Here is a 19,898-nt window from a genome sequence, read left to right as displayed (position 1 = left end):
GCCCTGAGTCGGGCTCCCTGCTCGGCGGGGAGTCTGCTTCTCCCTTTGCCCTACACCCCCCCACCCCAGCTCGTGTTCTCTCTCTCACGCTCTCTCTCTCAAATAAATAAAATCTTAATATAAAAAAGAAAATATTTATATTTATTTAAGACAGATCGTTTCCAGAGTAGATGATTTTTTAGATGCAAATGTACCACATCTCAACACATATAAAATAGTCATAATTTCTGAAAATTACGTCTGCCAGAGAGAAGTGCAATCTCCTTGATTCATACGCCTTCATCCTCGACTGTAGAGGTTCAGCACTTCACATGTTAAATATACCAGAGCAGGGCTCTGGAAAGAAGAACCACTATCAGAAGAGAAGAGTTTCTTATACTTTCTGTGTTTACTGAAATGAAACAAGATGATTTCTCTTGTTTTACATCAAATGCAAAATCTAAAGTAATAATCTTAACAAAAAAGGCCAGTTCTGAGGTTTCTTTCCTACCCACAGTAGAACTCCACTGTGACAGAACATAAAACTAATGGCCCCAATGTATACTAATTTTGCAGAAATATCACATCTAATTTTTTATCTGAAATAAACAACATAAAATGTAATTTGGTGACTGGAAATTAAAGGTTGCAAGGCTTAAGTACTCTAAGGTTTCCAAGAACAATCAATTAGAAAAAGAAAAATACATCAAATACTGTATTTTTTTCATATCCCTAAAACATAAGCCCTTTGTATAAAATTAAAACAGTACTGAAACATAAAATACAGATTCATTAATTAAAATAGAAATCCTTAAAAAGTTGAAACACTTAAACAAAAATAAAAGTAAATACAAGTAAAAAATAAAAGTAAACAATATTGCAAACAAAAATGATTGATGACCCTATCATGTTAATTTTAATGCACAGTCCTGGATTGACAGTAATGAGGTCACTTGATGTAAGTAAGCTGATGCTCCTCAAATGACATTAAATAATTGCTTTGAACTCTGGGGGTTTAGGCTTTGCAATAAATATGTAATAAATATCTGCAGTACATCCTACATGTTGAGCACTTATCTTTCTCCATTTGAAAGTCTGTCTCCAGAGTCACACTGTCTAAGGGCCGTCCCAGGGGGTGGGGAGTAGGGATTCTGCAGCAGGTCCATTAACAGAGCCATCTTTGTATCCATGTGTTCCTGGAGTTGATATATTCGCTGATCGATGTGGTCCACAAGTTTCTTTTCCAGCAGTTCCATATTTTTAGTAAGAATCTTTTCCAAGTAGGTGCACACAGGTTGCTCTTCCATTCTAAAAACAAATGTTAAAAAACCAGTATAACAATTATCCCTGGTATCATAACAGAAACAACCGAACTATACTGAAACAAGCAGCCAACGTACACTGCGGAAATCTGTCTCCACAACGGTGCCGTCTGGGTGCAATGTATTTCCGGCTGCCAAATACATCTACCAACAGGCAACCACAACCCTGAATGCCCAAAGCATTCTGTATCTGATTCTTACAACATGTCAAGCATACGAGGGAAATGAGGATAGAACAACGAGGACAGAATGTCTACCCTCACAGAACAAGTCTCTTACAAAGGGTCTTTTGATTTTGAGCCCCAAATCAAAACTGATCTGGCCCAATTTTTTTTAAGGTCTCCACGTATGTCTTCCAAGAGCTTCCCCAAACAACCCTACAATTTCAAGTTTTGTCCTTGTCACCCGCACAACCTCACTAAATAATGGAAGGTTTTCTAACCTAATATGAAAACATTTAAAAATGAATGTAACTGGAATGGGCAGACAGAAATACAAATAGTAAAAAGGGGCGGCCGGGTAGCTCAAGTCAGTTAAGCGTCTGACTTCAGCTGGGCTCATGAGCCCAAGGTCCCTGCTCAGGGAGGAGTCTGCTTCTCCCTCTGCCCCTCCCCCCGCTCATGCTCTCTCTCTCTCAAATAAATAAAAGCTAATAAATAAAAAGCGCTCGTTTCTCAAGCTCACAACCAATGAACACCAGGACAGTGACTTTCAGGGCGTGGTCCATAAAACCCCGGGGTCGCATGACATTTTCAGCTTCCTAAGTGGCAAGTGTTCGTACGCTACTACTAAGATGACATGCGAACTCTTCATCCGGATCCTCATGAACATACACTGACATTTCCCAGAGGCTACACGAGGTGTAGTCACTGCTCAGGTGATCAAAAGAAGTTGTGGTTGAGTATTTTTCTGTTTCTTAGACTTTCTGAAGGTAGTCAATTTAGGGTATAAATATTTTCTTCAGACATCAACCCCGTTTATTCTCAGTACTTCTGCGGTCTTACTAGCTACTGATGCTATACGCTGGACGGCCACATAGATGAGAATGCCACCAGAAGCTAGTGTCGATTCTATACTTTTCACATAATACCATTCTAAGTTTTTTTTAGAAAATATATTTCTAATACAATTTGTTACGTTACTGTGTAATGGGTTGTTATTTTTTTTTAAAGACTTTATTTATTTGACAGAGAGAGAGCACAAGCAGGGGGAGCAGCAGAGGGAGACGGAGAAGCGGGCTCCCTGCTGAGCAAGGAGCCCGATGCGCGACTTGATCCCAGGACCCTGGGATCACGACCCGAGCCGAAGGCAGCCGCTTAACTGAGCCACCCAGGCGCCAACGGGTTTGTTATTTTTAAACAAATGAATCCTTTCATATACTCTACATAAATAAAGGGGCTTTAGAGTCCTCAATTATTTTTCAGAACGTAAAGACCAAAACGTTTGAGAACCCCACTCTAGAATATATGAGGGGTTTTTAAAACGCTTATTTTTTTTTGTTCCAAATAACTCCAGATTCACAGGAAGTTGTAAAGATACTAGAGTTCCCCAGTACCCTTTCCCCAGTGGTTACATCTCACCTAACTCTGGCAGAATACAAAAGCAGAGAACTGATGTTGGCACGGGGTGCGTGGATGCTGTTCTATCACACGTACACACATTCACGTGAACATCACAACTGAGATACGCAACTCTTCCTTCACGACAAAGATCTCCCTCCTGCCACCCCCTACTGTCACACCCACTCCCCTAACGCCCTCACACCTGGCAACCACCAATAGGGTCTCCATCTCTACAACTTTGAGGAGGTTATGCAAATACAATCACACACAGTGTGACCTCCTGAGATTCTCTTTTGTCCCTCAGCATAATGTCCTCAGGAGCCATCCAGGTTATTGCGGGTGTCAGTGGTCCGTTCCTTTTATTGATTACCACCCTGTGATATGGATATATCACAGTTTGTTTAACTGTTCATCTATTTTAAGACATTTTGGTTGCGTCCAGGTTTTGGCTGTTACATAGAAATAAAGCTTTGCATGAAGAACTGGGCATAGTTTCTTGTGTGGACGTAAGTTTTCATTTCTCCGGGATAAATGCTCAGGAGTAGGACTGCTGGATCACACGGTAAACGTTTACTTTTCAAGAAACTGCCAAAGTATTTTTTAGAGTGGCTATAGCATTCTACACCCCCACCGCCAATGTAGAAAAGATGCAGTTTCTCCACATCCTCATCAGCACTGGGTATTGTTACCATTTTTTGTTTTTATTTTAATCTTCAAATAACTGTGCAGTAGTATCTTGTGGTTTTGATATTCATTTCCCTGATAGCCATGAGGTCAATGATGATCATCTTTTCACTTGCTTATTTGGTATGTGTACCCTTTCTAGTAACATGTCTCCATGTCTGTTGCCCATCTTCTGATTGAACTTTTTTCTTACGTGAATTTTGGGAGCTACAGAAATGCAGGCCATTTGTTAAATTTGTGACTTGCAAATATTTTCTCCCACTTTGTATCTGTATCTTAATCCTCTTAACGGGGTCTTTCACAAGGCAGAAGTTTTACATTTTGATGGGATCCAATATATCAATGTTTCCATTACTGTGATTCTGGTATCACCTAAGGGCCTTTTCCTACTCTGAGGTCCCCAAATGTTCTCCTACATATTACTGGAAAAGTTTTATAGCTTTCTGCTTGTTTGTTTTTAAAGATTTTATTTTTAAGTAATCTCTACACCCAAGGTGAGTATCAAACTCACAACCACAAGATCAAGAGTTGCACGCTCTGCAAAAAATAAATTAAAAAAGTAAAATTAAAAATTAGAGAAAAAAAAAAGAGTCGCATGCTCGGCCGATTGAGCCAGCCAGAAGCCCCTATAGCTTTACGTTTTACGTTTAAGTCCATGATCCATGTTCAGTTATAGCTCCTACAATTACTGGAAACAGCTACAGGCAGTAGTTAGTGAAACAAATCTGTTTTCCCCCAACTGATTCTTCCATCTACGAAACCTAAACCACATTTGTCTGAAATACTTACGCAACACCAACAACGCCTTCCCCAGCCTTAGTGATGCCTTCCTGCCACTTGGTGTTACGTCCCACACGGAGATGGTTAACCTGACTACATAAATTCTGGAGAAAAGGCAGCAACTCAGAGTTAGGGACATTTGAGTTGTCACTCGCTTTTTTCGGCAGGAAAGAAGAAACTGCGTTTCTGAGGTCATTCTCAAGAAAAGAATGGTTTTGTGGCACAATGTTATACTCTTGGAGGTCTGTAGTGTTTCCTCCACCCGGTGGCTGTAGACTTTTATCAACGTAAGCGTTTAAGTCTTCAGTCAGGGTTCCAGATGTCAATCCCGTTCTAAAAGGGAAAGGCGTGGAGGGTGACTTGTCTGAGGCTCCTGAAGCGACTGACGACTGCAGGTCGATCATACGTTTGTAGCCAGTATTTCCCAAAGCCGACCGAAGCTGCTCTCCGATGGGAACACCATTCTAAGCAAGGTGAATAAATACATGTTACTATTGGTAGTAGTGACAGCTAACTTTTGGGGTAATTACTGTAAGTCAAAGCAATGTGCACTCTTTCAAATGATCCTCTAAACATCCATATGATGTAGGCTACAATCTTAAGTGGAGGAGACCACAGCTAAGGTGAAACCAAGGCTGAAGGTAACCTGGCTAAAGTAACACAACTAGTGTAACACAACCAGTAAGTGGCAGAACGGGGACATGAACCCAGACCACCTAACTCCAGAGTCAAGGCTTTTAATGGTTTCCCTGTAGTTTTTCCTAACGGAAATATTAAATATTAGCATGCTTAGTAAAGTTGCATTAGCATTAATGTCTCCACTACGAAGGCCTCCTTAATTTATGGTAATAAAACACAGTACTCTCAACTGAGGCACAATAATTAATAATATTCTTAGATTTAAATATCACCCATCAAGTTTCCCATATAATAAGCTAACCTAAGGAGATCTTTTATAACTAGCTTATCATGGAAGATACACCAGAGAGCTTATATACTAGAAGTTTGATGTTTCGGGGCACCCGGCTGGCTCAGTCATTAAACGTCTGCCTTCGGCTCAGGTCATGATCCCAGGGTCCTGGGACCGAGCCCCGCATCGGGCTCCCTGCTCGGCGGGAAGCCTGCTTCTCCCTCTCCCGCTCCCCCTGCTTGTGTTCCCTCTCTCGCTGTGTCTCCCTCTGTCAAAGAAATAAATAAAATCTTTAAAAGAAGTCTGATGTTTCATCAGTACAGTTGCGACATCTGCAATGACTAAAATGAGCCAACTTTTGGCTATGTCTGCCTTAATGATTTGTAGGATAACAGATTATGTTTTACGGCCTCAACTGAACTGGCTATGCTATATCATTTCATGACAGGGTTCTGGCTCACTTCTGTGATGAGGTTACATGGTCTCCCATACAGGGGCATGTTCTTGCTATGCTCCTTGCTATGCTCTTCAGTTCTTCTACAAGAGCAAAGCAAAACTACTTCTAGCCTACGAAACTGCTAAGTTATAGGGCTGTATTCTAAATTGGAAACACAAAACTCTATTCTTATTCGGGAGATATCAACACACCCGTACTCCTGCTCAACACCTACTGAAAGAGACTGAGACAAGTGTTATACAGGTCAGCTAAAGAAACTCAGCACATACATTGTCTAGACACTCTAGAAAGTGATTCCTGGACTGAACCAAACCAAAATTCATTTGGTCAACAAATATTTACCAGAAATCTACTCTGTGCTTCTGGCACAGAAAATACGTGGGTGAACAAAACAAATGAAAAGCACTGATATGTGGAACCAATATGGGAGCAGAGAACAATGGAAAGAAGCAAGGAAGGAAGGAAAGTAGGAAGGAAGGAAGGTAGGCAGGCAGGCAATATATCATGTGGATGGAGATGGTGATAAATACTTTAGGGAAAAATAAAGGAGGCAAGGGGAATAATGAGAGCCAGGGAAGTCGGTGGCGGTGCGGGGGGCGGGCAGCAGGAGGGTCTCCATGAGACTTCTTTTACTGAACTGTACTTTGGAGGAATACTCTTTATAAAGAAATGTTATTTTCTTCCACTGAATGCAAGGTTTGGATAAACCTTAAATTATTCCTAGAAGATGGACTGTATATAATTATATAAATTACATATATTATACATTATATATACAATACATTTAAGTATATACAAAATTTTAAAATTCAACAACTCTCCTTTGATAGAAAGGAGCCTTACTCAATCATGATGACAAAGCTAAATTATTTTTGGTAGTGGTAAACAGTCCAAAAAAACCTTAATGACAGAAAAATGAAAATTCTTTTAATTAAATTTTATTTTTAGAGAGAGATAGCATGATTGGGGGGGGTGGGGAGAGGCAGAGAGAGAGAGAGAAAGAGAATCCCAAGCAGGCTCCATGCCCAGTATGGAACCCGACTCGGGGCTTGATCTCACGACCCTGAGATCCGTGACCTGAGCCGAAATCAAGAGTCGGACACTTAACAGACTAAGCCACTGAAGGACCCCAGGAAATCGAAAATTTGGTATAAATAGCAGTGAAATCAATGTCAAAATTGTGTATGGCAACTAATTTGGCAGAAATTTTAATTAAGAAAATGTAAACGCAAATAAGGTGTTTGCTATGTGAGGTTTTCTTTTCTGATATACCAAATTTTGATTAGAAGAAATTCAGTGATTACAAAAATTAGTCATATTTTTCTCAGATGAGAGCTTTTAAGGTAACTTCCTTTTCCTCTTTGTATTAAGTATCACGGAATTCACAGCTAAGTCTATATGGCAGTGCAGTGAATACACCAACTTTAGGTGCTGGTGGCTATTCTTCTGTTTCCTTTTGTTTCATTTACTCAGTTCTTTTAATTTTCTTGTGCTGTCTCACACATGGTGCCATGAAAGGTCCACCAAACAAACCCTTTTAAAAGTAGGCAGGGGAATATGTATGAAATAATTTATACATATTTATTGCTTAGGATCCAGGTCAGATGTTATATGGAAAACACTTACAGAGTAGCTTAAAAGAACATAAAAGCATTCATGCAAAATTATGTCCACATACCTATACGTGAATATGTAAAGGACCATGTATCTGTGTATACACATCATTTAATACATGTGCACATTTACCCCCAGACTTGTGAAAAATTAAGGGTCTATTTCTGAACATCTTGTCAGATATCTGAAAGGACTGTCAAACTTTTATTATAAAAAATTTAAACAAGTATCACCTTGAAAAAGCAAGAAAAAAAGATATTTGTATTTCAAAGGTGAAAAAAGTAAACTGTAAATCCTGCATAACTGAGTATGTTTTCTTCGAGAAAAATGGGGTGCATCCTTTCATTCAGGCAACATTAAATGAAAACTATAGGCTAGGCACTTTGATATAGAATTCCTATTCCATTTTGCTAAATTGTAAAGCAAAAGCAAATCAAAGCCAGCAAAATTTAACTTGAAATATAAAGAAATAAGAAAATACTTTAACAAAACTTTTCAGAACACAAGCCACCCCAAAGCACAGGTGAAGCCGGGAAAGGTAGAAGGCTTCTAACAAAGCTTCCCAGGTCACTTCTTTCCCCTTCACGACAGGCCCTGCCCAAATTAATGTAGGAAGGTTCTAAATAGCGTGCGCGGTTACACAGCTTCCACTGAAGGAACAGTTTTGGTCATGAAACATCCCTACTATATTTATTTACTTTTAACATTTTATTTTTAAGTAATCTCTACACCTAACGTGGGGCTCGAACTTATAAGCCCGAGATCGAGAGTCACACGCTCTACCATCTGAGCCAGCCAGGTGCCCCAAAACATCCCTACTTTAGACTTAACAAACAGTTACATAGCTTACATGACACTTTCCAGGGAGACATTCCATAGATTCCTGATTGTTAATAACATGCAATCCTAGAAAACCAGGTATGCCCCGTAAGAATCATCCCATAAAGAGAGCCTCCACACTTGGAAGAGGTCTTTTATTAGCATGTTTAAAAGAACATTTAACTGAATCACCTTCCTTCTTCCGCAGGGTTCCCCAAATGGCCCCATATACAATGATTTCGTGGGGGGTGGGGGGCACATCACAACACGTGCACTGGATGGAAGGACTTGCATGTATTTCTACATACGCAGGAAACTCTAGGATACACACCAAGCTGGGGAAGAGAATGAAAGCTGGGAGAGCACTTTTATGATTTATTTAATGCACTTCTGAATGGATTGATATTAATAGCAAAGAGAACAGGTTATTTTTGGAATTAAACCAAAAAACTTAAAGACATGACAAAAAAAAATCTTTCCATGTTATCTCTTTTTCCAAAGTTTAGTTTTTAGAACATAAAAATCAGTCCATGAGCTGATTTTACCTCATTAACCCTCTCTGATGTTTCCAAAGTCTTGCACACAAAAAATAATTTCGTCTTGTTTTACATTTTCTATCTCCATGGGATCCTTCTCCTCGATCACTTGTTCTTAAAATACACTATGCATTAAGAATCATCTGGGGATGCCTGTTTGATATAATTCCCGGATCCCACCTTCTGGGTTTCAGGTCATTGGTGACAGCCAGGAATCTGCACTTTATAAACATTCCAAGGGATTCTGATACAGGGAAGCTCCTTATCTCTATCATTCTTGAAACAAACCCATTTAACCCTGGGTACCTCCACATTCCAACTACCCCCATTTACTGCCTAATCCCTCAAGAGCTGGTTTCCATATCATGATCATTCAATCTGAACCCTGAAGATCTCCAAGAAGCACTTAGTTGACAACCCAAAAGGCACATATATCATATACTTACTTGGAGCCACAAACAAGACAGACCAGCTCCCTGTCTGCATGAAGCTTATATTTTAATGAGATAAACAGACCAACATCTAAACAACAACAAAATAGTCAAGAAGGCTCTGATGAAAATATGATGCAGATTTGGAGGCAAAGGCTATTTTAAACCGGTGGTTGGGGAAGGTCTCACTAAGGATGTAACATTTAAGTTGAAATCTGAATAAAAAGAAAAAGCCAGCCCTGCCCCAGTCTGGGGAAGAGGCTTGTGGAGAAAGAGAAAAATTAAGAGTGCCAAGGTCCTGAACACACTTGAATATCTGAGCACTACACACATCAGCATGTCTGGAAGCCAGGTGTCCCAGGAGATTTGGCAGGAGATGAGGTTAAGGAATCAAAGAAGGCCCAGATCTTAGACGCCAGGGTAAGGAATCTGGGTTAATTCTGAGTGTGATGAGAAGCAGTCAGAGGGCTTTACACAGGGAAGGATGAGTCTGATTTACCCTTTGAGATTATTCTGGTCACCCTGTGGAGAATGGACTGCAGTCGAGCAGGAGGACCAGTCAGGGACTTCCTGAGGATCGAGGTGGGGTGATGGTACGAGAGAAAGAAAAGTATGGAACTGGTACTTTTTTGAAACCCTCCTTTCCAGGGTTCCCATGATAACCATCAACTCTCCCAGTTTCCCTGTCTTGCCCATTGCGTCAGTGACACCTGTACTAAATTACTATTGGTAAAGCTCACAAAAGGTACACAAGTTGTTGATTGAGACTATTTCTTTTAAACTTTCCCATGAATCCTTTATCTTAGCAGTATTATCGTTTATAGATTTTTGAACACGACAGAATTTATGTTAAAAAGAGGAAGCAGGGGTGGCTGGGTGGCCCAGTCGTTAAGCGTCTGCCTTCGGCTCAGATCATGATCCCAGGGTCCTGGGATCGAGCCCCGCATCCGGCTCCCTGCTTAGCGGGAAGCCTGCTTCTCCCTCTCCCACTCCCCCTGCTTGTGTTCTCTCTCTCGCTGGCTGTCTCTCTCTCTGTTAAAAATAAATAAATAAAATCTTAAAAAAAAAAAAAAAAGACGAAGCAATGCCACATTACGCAACTACTAATGTCAGCACCACAACCTGAAATCAGGTCTCCTGACATCAGATCTTCCCTCGTGCTACTTGGTCACATCGCTGGTCTTCCGCTGTTCTATTCGTTTTCGTGCTCCCTATTATCCTTACCAAACCTAGCTACTCCCCATGGACCTTTCTTCCTTGCTCCGGCTCTCCCTTCAGCACTTTCCCTGCCCTCTACTGGGTACATCTCTCAAGCCTCCCTTCGGCTCCTCCGCCTCCACCCGCACACCCTCCTGTGCTTCCAAAAGCTCGCAGCATCATCCCACGAACTGTCTGATTCACATCTACAACTTGATATTCCCAAAATCAAACTCCCTTTTTCCCAAGCGGTCTCCTCCCTTGGGTTCCATTTCTATCGTTGGTATCACCATCTTCCAAACCTCAACGTCCCCTTTAACTCTGTTTTTCTCTGGCAATACCAATATCAAGTTATCTAGAGCTGATGGCACCATCATGGTCACATCTCACAATCCAGCATCAGGTTACACGTCCAATTTTAGACCCTCCTTTCTCACCTGGATGAGGAAAGGAACATGGAACTGCTCCCCCTGGCGTCTCACATCCTACTAATTCACTGTTCCTTCTCACTCCTCTTACGCATAGTGCTAGGTTAGAGTTTCTCAAAATGTAGGCAAAACCATGCATGTACTTTTAAAGTAACATTCAAAACCCTCTATGATCCAACCCCAAGCTAACTCCCCCAACCACTTCTTCGCCCCAGAGAAGTGAACTTCTATTCATTTCCTAGCTATATCCTGTTCCTTCTAGCACTGAAGAGTTAATCCATGCTATTTTCTCTCTCCCGAATTGCATCCCTCCAAATTTACTTGCCCGGTCCCATCCTTCTTCCTTCAAGACCTAGATAAAATGAGACTATATAAAGATCCTTAAAGACGGGCTACAAACTAATTGATCTCTGAACTTCCTAAAGTGCTGCAAACATTGCCTTATTCACTGAGAAGGTGCTTAATAAATACTTGCTGAATGAATGAGTAAATTCATGGAAAATTGTAAAGATCTGTAGTAAGATATTTTGTAGAAGAGAAAGTCTACAAAATGTTATTTTATAAAGCAAATAAAGGTAACGGTCAAATCAACAGTCAAAGTTCAAAGAAAAAACTTAAGTCAATACGTGTCCTTATAAAAAGCCGTCATTCTGAAATTTTTAATGGTACCTCGACAGAATCCATGTCTACCTACCTGCTGCTGAAATTTAACCATATTCATCAGTTGCTGAGCACCAGGTGACAACTTTGACCCCATGGCCTCCATGAGAGTTTGGACCCTCTGCAGGTCTATCCTTGATCCTAGAGCAGGAGAGCTTGTTGAAGAATTTGTTGAAACCCGCCTCAATTGTACCACAATTTTACTGATGAACACACACTGCTTTTCACCAAAGGAGAGCAACTATTATAAAACAAAGAAGTTCCAGAAAATAATAATATTAAACAATAATCACTATTTAAGGTCACTTTTCTATATAAACTAGCAATAACGTATTTAGGATAATAAACTTTAAATACATGTTCATTTTTAAGTTTTCCTGAAAATTTTAATGATCAGCACTTCTAATTTACCACAAGGCTCATAAGAACGATTTATAAAAAGAATACCATCTGAAACTGAATAAATACACAGAATATACAAAAGGGGCTACGATAAGATTTCATTCACTTAAATTAATGAATAAAAATAAACTATACCAATCTGAGAACTTAACACAGCATGGCTAGCTATAATACTATTTAATACAAAAGAAGGCTTTACAAAAGCACTTCCAAAGTATTTACTGAAATACTAAAAATAAGTCAGTCTTTTAGAATTGAGAATTTTAAGAGAAAGTTAGATATGGTCTAACATAACCTACTGGTTCACACACAACAAGATGAGGTCAGGGGTGATTTTCTGACTTGTCACAGGATTACCAAATTGGTAAAAGTCAAGCTGGGAACCCAGCCCTCTGGCTCTATAGCAGTGTCCTGCCCAATGCTTTAGGCTGCCTTATTTCATCCATGTTTCTGAACCAAAAGACATTTCTTGTGTCATACGGACAACAAAGTAGCAAAGTAGAAAGGGACCAGGATTTAGAATCAGTCAATGATGACTCTACTTAGAGCCTGTGTGACCCCGGGGAAAAGGCAAAAACCTAAGTCAGGAATAAAATGAGGGAGGGTAAAAACAATGATTTTACACGGTTGTTAGGAGGATTAGGTGTTAAAATTCCCAGTACCTACCACTGTAAGTAAGAGCTCAAAAAGACGGGTCAGTAACTTTTAACTTTCATATACTACTGCCCCAGAACAACCTTTAGTAGGCCTAGGATTTCTCTAATGAGATTACCCTTAGCATTCCCATAGAACTTCCACAGAACAGGTAACAAAAAACACTTACCTTCAGAGACACATACAAAACCATTTGTAACATGACAACACAAGTCAAGAACCCATAATCCAAGAACTCTGAGTGTGGCACCAAAGAAGTGACTGTCCTCAACAATTAAGGAACCTCTGCATTAAATTTACACACCTACCTTCTAACCTCTCTGCTACCCCCCTCTGCTTTTTCACCCCCATTGCTCCACCACTGAATATGGGACATATTTTACTCATTGAGTCAGCTTATAATCTATTTCATCACACTAGAATGTCAGCAACATGAGGGCAGTCATTCATTATATTACTGATCATTCCTACATGCCTAGTTACAGTATCTAGCATCAGTAGGCATCCAAATACTGTTGAATGCATGAAACACTTCATTTAAATGAATCTGGAAGCTATTAATATATACCATATAAACCAGTATCTTGGAATAATCAGTTCTGTAAATTTGGTACCAGCAGGCTATGAAATTACTTACTGTTTCTTATTCTAAAGTCTTGTAACCTTGTATAAAGTAATGTGGAGATAAAAACATAGCAAGGATTTATTTCCTTTTTAAAAAATTTAAATTTAAAAACAGTTTTATTGAGATATAAAGTGCCAAACAATCAAATGATTTAAAGTATACAATTCAGTGGATTTTAGTATATTCAGAGTTGCGCAGCCATTATAGTTTTATTTTATTCTATTTCTTTTCTTTTCAGATGTTTTTTAAGTTCTAGTTAGTTAAGATACAGTGCAATGCTGGTTTCAGAAGTAGAATTCAATGATTCACCACTTCCACATAACGCTCAGTGCTCATCGTAACAAGTGCCCTCCTTAATACCCATCACACATTTAGCACATCCCCCACCCACCTCCCTCCAGCAACCCTGTTTGTTCTCTGTCTTTAAGAGTCTCTTATGGTTTGTTTCTTTTTTCTCCCCCTGCCCCATATGTTCCTGTTTTCTTTCCTAAATTCCACATTTGACTGAAACCATATATTTGTCTTTCTCTAACTTTTATCGCTTAGCATAATACACTCTAGCTCCCTCCATGTTGTTGCAAATGGCAAGATTTCATTCATTTTGATGACTGAGTAATATCCCATCGTATACATATACCACATCCTTAATCATTCATCAGCTGATGGACATTTGGGCTCTCTCCATAGTTTGGCTGCTATAAACATCATTGTTGATAATGCTGCTATAAACACTGGGGTGCATGTACCCCTTCCAATCTGTATTTTTGTATCTTTTGGGTTATTACCTGGTAGTGCAACTGCTGGGTCGAAGGGTAGTTCTATTTTTTAACTTTTTGAGGAACCTCCATACTATTTTTCAGAGTGGCTACACCAGTTTGCATTCCCACCAACAGTGCAAGAGGGTTCCCCTTTCTCCACATCCTCACCAACACCCGTTGTTTCTTGTGTTGTTAATTTTAGCCATTCTGACACGTGTCAGCTGATATCTCATCATGGTTTTGATTTGCATTTCCCTGATGATGAGTGATGTTGAGCATCTTTTCACATGTTTGTTATCCATTTGTAGGTCTTTTTTGGAAAATGTCTGTTTATGTCTTCTGCCCATTTCTTCACTGGATTATTTGTGTTTTGGGTGTTGAGTTTGAGAAGTTCTTTAAAGACTTTGGATACTAACCCTTTATCAGATGTCATTTGCAAATATCTTCTCCCATTCCGTAGGCTGCCTTTTAGTTTTGTTGTGTCCTTCACTGTGCAGAAACTTTTTATCTTGATGAAGTCCCAATACTTCATTTTGGCTTTTGTTTCCCTTGCCTCTGGCAAGAAGTTGCTGTGGCCAAGATCAAAGACGTTGCTGCCTGTGTTCTCCTCTAGGATTTGGATGGTTTCCTGTCTCACATTTAGGTCTTTCATCCTTTTTAAATTTATTTTTGTATATGGTGTAAGACAGTGGTCCGGTTTCATTCTTCTGCATGTTGCTGTCCAATTTTCCCAACACCATCTGTTGAAGAGACTGTCTTTTTTCCGTTGAATATCCTTTCCCACTTTGTTGACGATTAGTTGACCACATAGTCGTGGGTCCGTTTCTGGGTTTTCTATTCTGTTCCATTGATCTACGTATCTGTTTAGGCGCCACTACCATACTACCTTGATGACTACAGCTTTGTAGTATAGCTTGACGTCCAGAATCGTAACGCCTCCAGCTTTGTTTTTCTTTTTCAGGACTGTTTTTACTACATGGGGTCTTCTGTGGTTCTGTACAAATTTTAGGGTTGTTTGTTCTAGCTCTGTGAAAAATGCTCATGGTATTTTGATAGGGATTGCATTAAATGTATAGATTGCTTTGGGTAGTATAGACATTTGAACAATGTTTGTTCCCCTAGTCCATGAGCATGGAATGTTTTTCCATTTCTTCGTGTCCTCTTCAATTTCATTCATAAGTTTTCTATAGTTTTCAGAAAATAGATCTTTCACCTCTTTGGTTAGGTTTATTCCTAGGTATGTTATGGTTTTTGGTGAGAGCCATTGCACTTTTAGAACATCACCCAAAAAGTAGCCATGTTCCCCCTGGCAGTCACTCCCCATCCCACCAATACCCACCCCCCCCCCCAGCCCTAGATAGTAAGTAATCTACTTTCAGTCTCTGTGGATTTGCGTATTCTAGACCTTATATATACATACACAGAGAATCATACGTGATCCCAAGTTCTTTCGCACGGTATGTTTCAAGGTTCATCTGTGTTTCTATATGCTTTTCATGACCGAATACTTTTCCATTGTGTGGGTATACCATATTTTGTTTACACATTCAGTGATGGACCATTGGGTTGTTTTCTTTGCAACCTTTTGGCTATTAGGAATGGTGATGAACATTCATGTACATACCAAGATTTTTTTTTTTTTTTTTGGTCCTCTAATTTATCCATGAAGTAGTTCGAAAGAAATAAAGAGATTTGCCCAAGGTCACTTGACTAGGCAACAAAACAGGAGGAATATCCTGGGCCTATGCCTTCCAGCTCAGTCACTTTTCTCTAGGCTCCAGTGAGAACACTAAAGTTCACCTCAATGATATTTTTCATATTCAAGACATCAGTCCAAATCCCTTTAACTTTTGGATGCTCTTCTCTAAAACTCCCCCAATTCCCTTCTTTCTTGATATATCTCCCTATATCTTTCTTGATATAATAAAGCCAAAACTGCTTATAGTTTTCATGACACCATATTTTTATATAAAGATAATAAGGAACAAAGCTGCACTAACCATATTACTGAACCAACAGAAAACAAGTACAAATCATACAGAAACATTTGCAGTTGTCAAACTAGTTAAAATCTAGTGATGACTTACCTTTACTTTACAAGCATGACTGGAGGACTCCAATTTTAAATATTTTTTGTAGAAAATAATTTTGTGCTCACTAAAAATAAAATGGAATTTAAATCAATTTTACTTCTATTAGTTTTAATAGTTACATTTAAAAATGAATTGTTCCAAATGAATAAACAAAGAAACAGCAGAATCAGCTATAAATACAGACAACAAACTGACGGTTGTCAGAGGGATGGGCAAAATGGATGAAGGGGAGTGAGACAGACACAGGCTTCTGGTTATGGAATGAATAAATAGTGGGAATAAAAGGTACAGCATAGGAAATACAGTCAGTGATACTGTAGTGGACTTGCATGGTAACGATGATACTGTAGAGGCAATATGTCAACGACACTGACATAATACTGTACAGTAGCAGACGGTGGTTACACTCGTGGTGAGCACAGCATAACCTATGAAGATGCGGAATCACTAGGGCGTACACCTGAAACTAAGGTAATGTTGTGTCAACTATACTCAAATTAAAAAACCCACTTTTTCTAATTGTTTCTAAGCCATTCCTTAAATCCTGAGATTGAATTCGGGTAGAATCCTGGTATCAGAACCTGGAGAAGAACCACACGCTAACGCGCTGCCTGTGGGTCACACAGAGGGCGTGCGGCCAGTCGCGGGCCTGCGCACCGTTTGTAATGGACGTCCTTTCAGAACAATGTGTTCAACGTTCCAGACTAACTGCCCAATGGCCTTTGGGCAACAGGCCACTGTGTGCTCATGGAGACAGCCAAGAAGCAGGAATAAGGACTGACTGTAGTCCACACGGTCGGACCGACTGGTACGACCCTCTACCCAGTCACCTCCCTCAGTCGGCCCGAAATCTCCACACGTACAACAATGAGAAAGCTTAGACTCTCAAAGAGCCCTTAAAGGGAGAAACTGAGGAACTGCCACTCCTGCTGGTATGTGTTTATCTTCTCCTCCCCGGCGTCTGGCCTCAGTGTCAGGCCACCGACAAACACCACAAAAGCCGAGGACAGTCACACCGCCGCGCGAACAAGTTACAAACCTGTTATCCCGATCACTACAAACATTCTCGCCCCTGCTGGTTCCACAGTACTCGTCTCCTAAGTACACTTCCATATTTCTTGCTGAACTCAAAACGCCAACAGAAACGATTTCCTCGCCTCCGTGAGGGTCACATCTCAGGTAAAGGAAGCAGGGCTTTTCATCGGGGCTGTTCAGGCTGCTCTTCAAAACCACCAGATCGTGGCTGAAAAGAAAACCGTCCAACATTGTCCTCAGTCTACTTGTCCGAGCACCGCCCACAACCCTCTCATTAGGCCGCGGTCCTCCTAACTCACGTCTTCATTTACCACTGAGGTCCCCGCACCTTCCCGAGCCCCCAACAGACGCTGGATACAGATTCCCAAGGAAATGCACACTCCGGACACCAGGGCTTTGCCCTCTACGGTTCCCTCGATTGCCGACGCGATCCCCGGTAGCTACGTCTCATTTCAACAGAAAGAGTTCGCTGGGACCTACTGTGTGCACCAGAGTGGGAAACAGAAGACACTACGAGGCAAACGCCTATCTTTTCCATAACGAATCCGATGGGGGCTCTCGACAGTCACATTTATTAACGCCGACTCGGGTCGACAGGAGGCCTTTGCTGGTTTTGCGCGGGGAGGGGGAGGCGGAGCCCGGTTCCGACCCGGCGGAGGAGCGGGTCCCCGGCCGCCAGCCCCGCGCCCGACACTCACGGCCCCGGCCCCGGCCCCGGCCCCGCCTCCGGCCCCCGCTCCCCGCACACACCTGCCGCCAGCTCCGCTCCCGGATCCCGGGCCTACACCCTCTCCCCGCACGGCCCCCACCCGCCTTCCCGGCTGCCCCAGGGGCACGACCTTCCCGCAGCGGCGGCCCCAGTCCCCGCCGGCCCGGCGCACCCCGGGGCAGGCGGAGCCAGCGGTTCCTCCCAGTCCAAGTCCCGGGCGCCGAGGTCAGCCCGGGTGAGACGGAGGCTGTGGGCCAGGGCTCCGCAGGCGGCATCCCAGGAAGAGGCCAGCATCGGGCGGCGGGTCAGTCCCACGTCCTCGGCCCCGGTCTCCATTCTGCCGCCGCCAGTTCAGGCTGAGCCCGGAACCTCTCTTCCAGGGCTTGCGTTTCTGCCAGGAACAGAAGGGAGGCGAAGAAGCAGACCGACTTCCGGCTCGGCTGGCTTCAAACCCAAGACCCACGGCTCCTCGCCTAGCCGGGATGAAAACCAGGTACCGGAGACACGCATGCGCGCGTCAACCGGCTGCAACAACGCGCTTCCAAACTGGGAGGGGGTGGTGGAGGGGGCAGAACTGCAGGACGGAGCATGCGCCCCGACGGCACCTGGACCTACCGCTGGAACTGTGCGCAGGCGCAGCGCGGGCGCGCGGGAACCGGGCGGTTTTTGCACGTGGGTCCGCGGACGTAGAAGGCTCTGTGGATGATGGTTGCCGGCCCCTCGGGAGGGTCGGCCCAATGAGGAGAGTCGGTGGTCAGGTAGGAGTGGTGCGGTCGCTGCACGCGCCCCGGAGGACCTGCTGCCGACCGTCGCTGTGTCTGCAGTGGACGCGCCGCGGCCTTGCCGCCGACAGCAGCGGAGCGAGCGGGCGCTGGGTGGGTGCCTGCCGGCAGCTTGGCTGTAGCAGGCGGAGGTTTGCACGGCGTCCCCGAGTGGCAGTGGGGCCGCGTCGCCGGCCGGACGTGGCCGAGCCAGTGACCCGCTGGCGCGAGGGCGGGATGTCGACCGGGCTGACCTCGCTCCTTGTGGCCTCAGCGCTGGAGGGGAGGTGGAGGGAGACCGGGGCCGCAGGGGCGGTCCCCCAGCCGTGGTCCGCAGCCCTGGCCCTGGCAGGAGCGAGCAGGAGCGGGGCCTCAGGCCTCTGGTGGTGTCGCCTCTGAGCTGCGACTTGAAGGACTTTTAAGGTTTGGGTTCCGGAAAGTGGAGCAGATGGACCTTTCTAGTTGCCCCTCAGGAGAGGAGGGTAACTGGTGCCTCCCCACCACCTCCACCCACCCTTTCCTGGAAAGGCTTGTGCAGATGAGTTTCTCATCTTTTGAAAGAAAAAAGGAAATTAGATCACAGGTAAGTTCCGGAGTCCTTAAATGTAAAGGTCCTTGGACTTTTACGAAGATTTTCAGTCCTCCAGATTCATTCTAGGTCGTCTACATCAGTATTTCTATTCTATATATCCTGCTTCCTGCGGTCATAAATTTTCATTCATTAACATTTTGGGGAGTCCAAAGGAAAATACGCTTTTCTTCAAAACCACCAATCTTCAATTTAAGGAGGGAGATCAATGTTTTCAACTGAGTCTTCTGTTTTCAAGCACTAGCTTTCATCCAAACAATTCCTGGAGTTTCTTAACTGTCATAAGCCTTCATTCTCATAACCTCCATTCCATTCTCTGCACTGCCCTCTGCCCCTTCTAGTGCTTGATGTCCTCGTCACCCTTACTGGTTAGCATGACATAGAAAGCCCTTTGTACTGTGACTCTTGCCTGCCTCTTCCCACATACTGCCTCCCCACCTTGTAGTATTTTCCCCTCTACGTGGAATGCCCCTTTTGTGGGCAGGTAGGGAATATCCTGTTTATCATTCAAAAGCAAGCTGATATCCCCTTTCCCATAGAATTAAGCTAATTCCTCTGTACTATACTTGCCCTTTTTAATTATGTCAAGAAAAACCAGAGCTGGATGGTAAAAACAGATTTTATTTAGAACTATTGCAATAGGAGGAGGAGGTCCATATAGAACCAGGCTCCATTCTGAATATAGTGTGGACAAGTGGGAATTTATGCCCAAGGAGCAGGGTGGGGAGTCTGGTGGAAAATTACTAAGAGAAATCATCAGGGGTCAGGGGAGTTCTGGCTAAACCAGCCTAACAGAATTTTTGATGATGAGACGCCAGGATGATCAGACATCAACCTGGGGGTGGTGGAGGATGAGGAACCTGGAGTATACTCCCCATCAAGGTGGTTATAGG

At 42.7% G+C, this 19,898-nt stretch overlaps 1 protein-coding gene across 2 annotated transcripts; it reads right to left on the bottom strand.

Annotated features, from left to right (window-relative positions):
• Nucleotides 1-120: 120 nt before the first annotated feature.
• Nucleotides 121-18,140, bottom strand: LOC118524679 (ATPase PAAT). 2 transcript variants are annotated; one of them, XM_036074945.2, is made up of 6 exons: nt 17,786-18,140; nt 16,951-17,154; nt 15,906-15,975; nt 11,414-11,620; nt 4,337-4,791; nt 121-1,287 (listed from the first exon to the last, which is right to left on the bottom strand). In XM_036074945.2, exons 1-6 carry the CDS (start codon nt 17,989-17,991, stop codon nt 1,053-1,055), a joined length of 1,377 nt encoding a protein of 458 aa, XP_035930838.2. In that variant the 5' UTR covers nt 17,992-18,140; the 3' UTR covers nt 121-1,052. The 2 variants fall into 2 exon arrangements, with proteins under 2 accessions (XP_035930838.2, XP_035930839.2); XM_036074946.2 differs by having other exon boundaries at nt 17,828-18,140.
• Between the last annotated feature and the right edge of the window lie 1,758 nt (nt 18,141-19,898).

Source organism: Halichoerus grypus, chromosome 7 (assembly GCF_964656455.1).
Source record: "Halichoerus grypus chromosome 7, mHalGry1.hap1.1, whole genome shotgun sequence".
Taxonomy (NCBI): domain Eukaryota; kingdom Metazoa; phylum Chordata; class Mammalia; order Carnivora; family Phocidae; genus Halichoerus; species Halichoerus grypus.
Note: the sequence above shows the minus strand (reverse complement) of the source record. Positions and strands in the feature narration are given on the sequence as shown.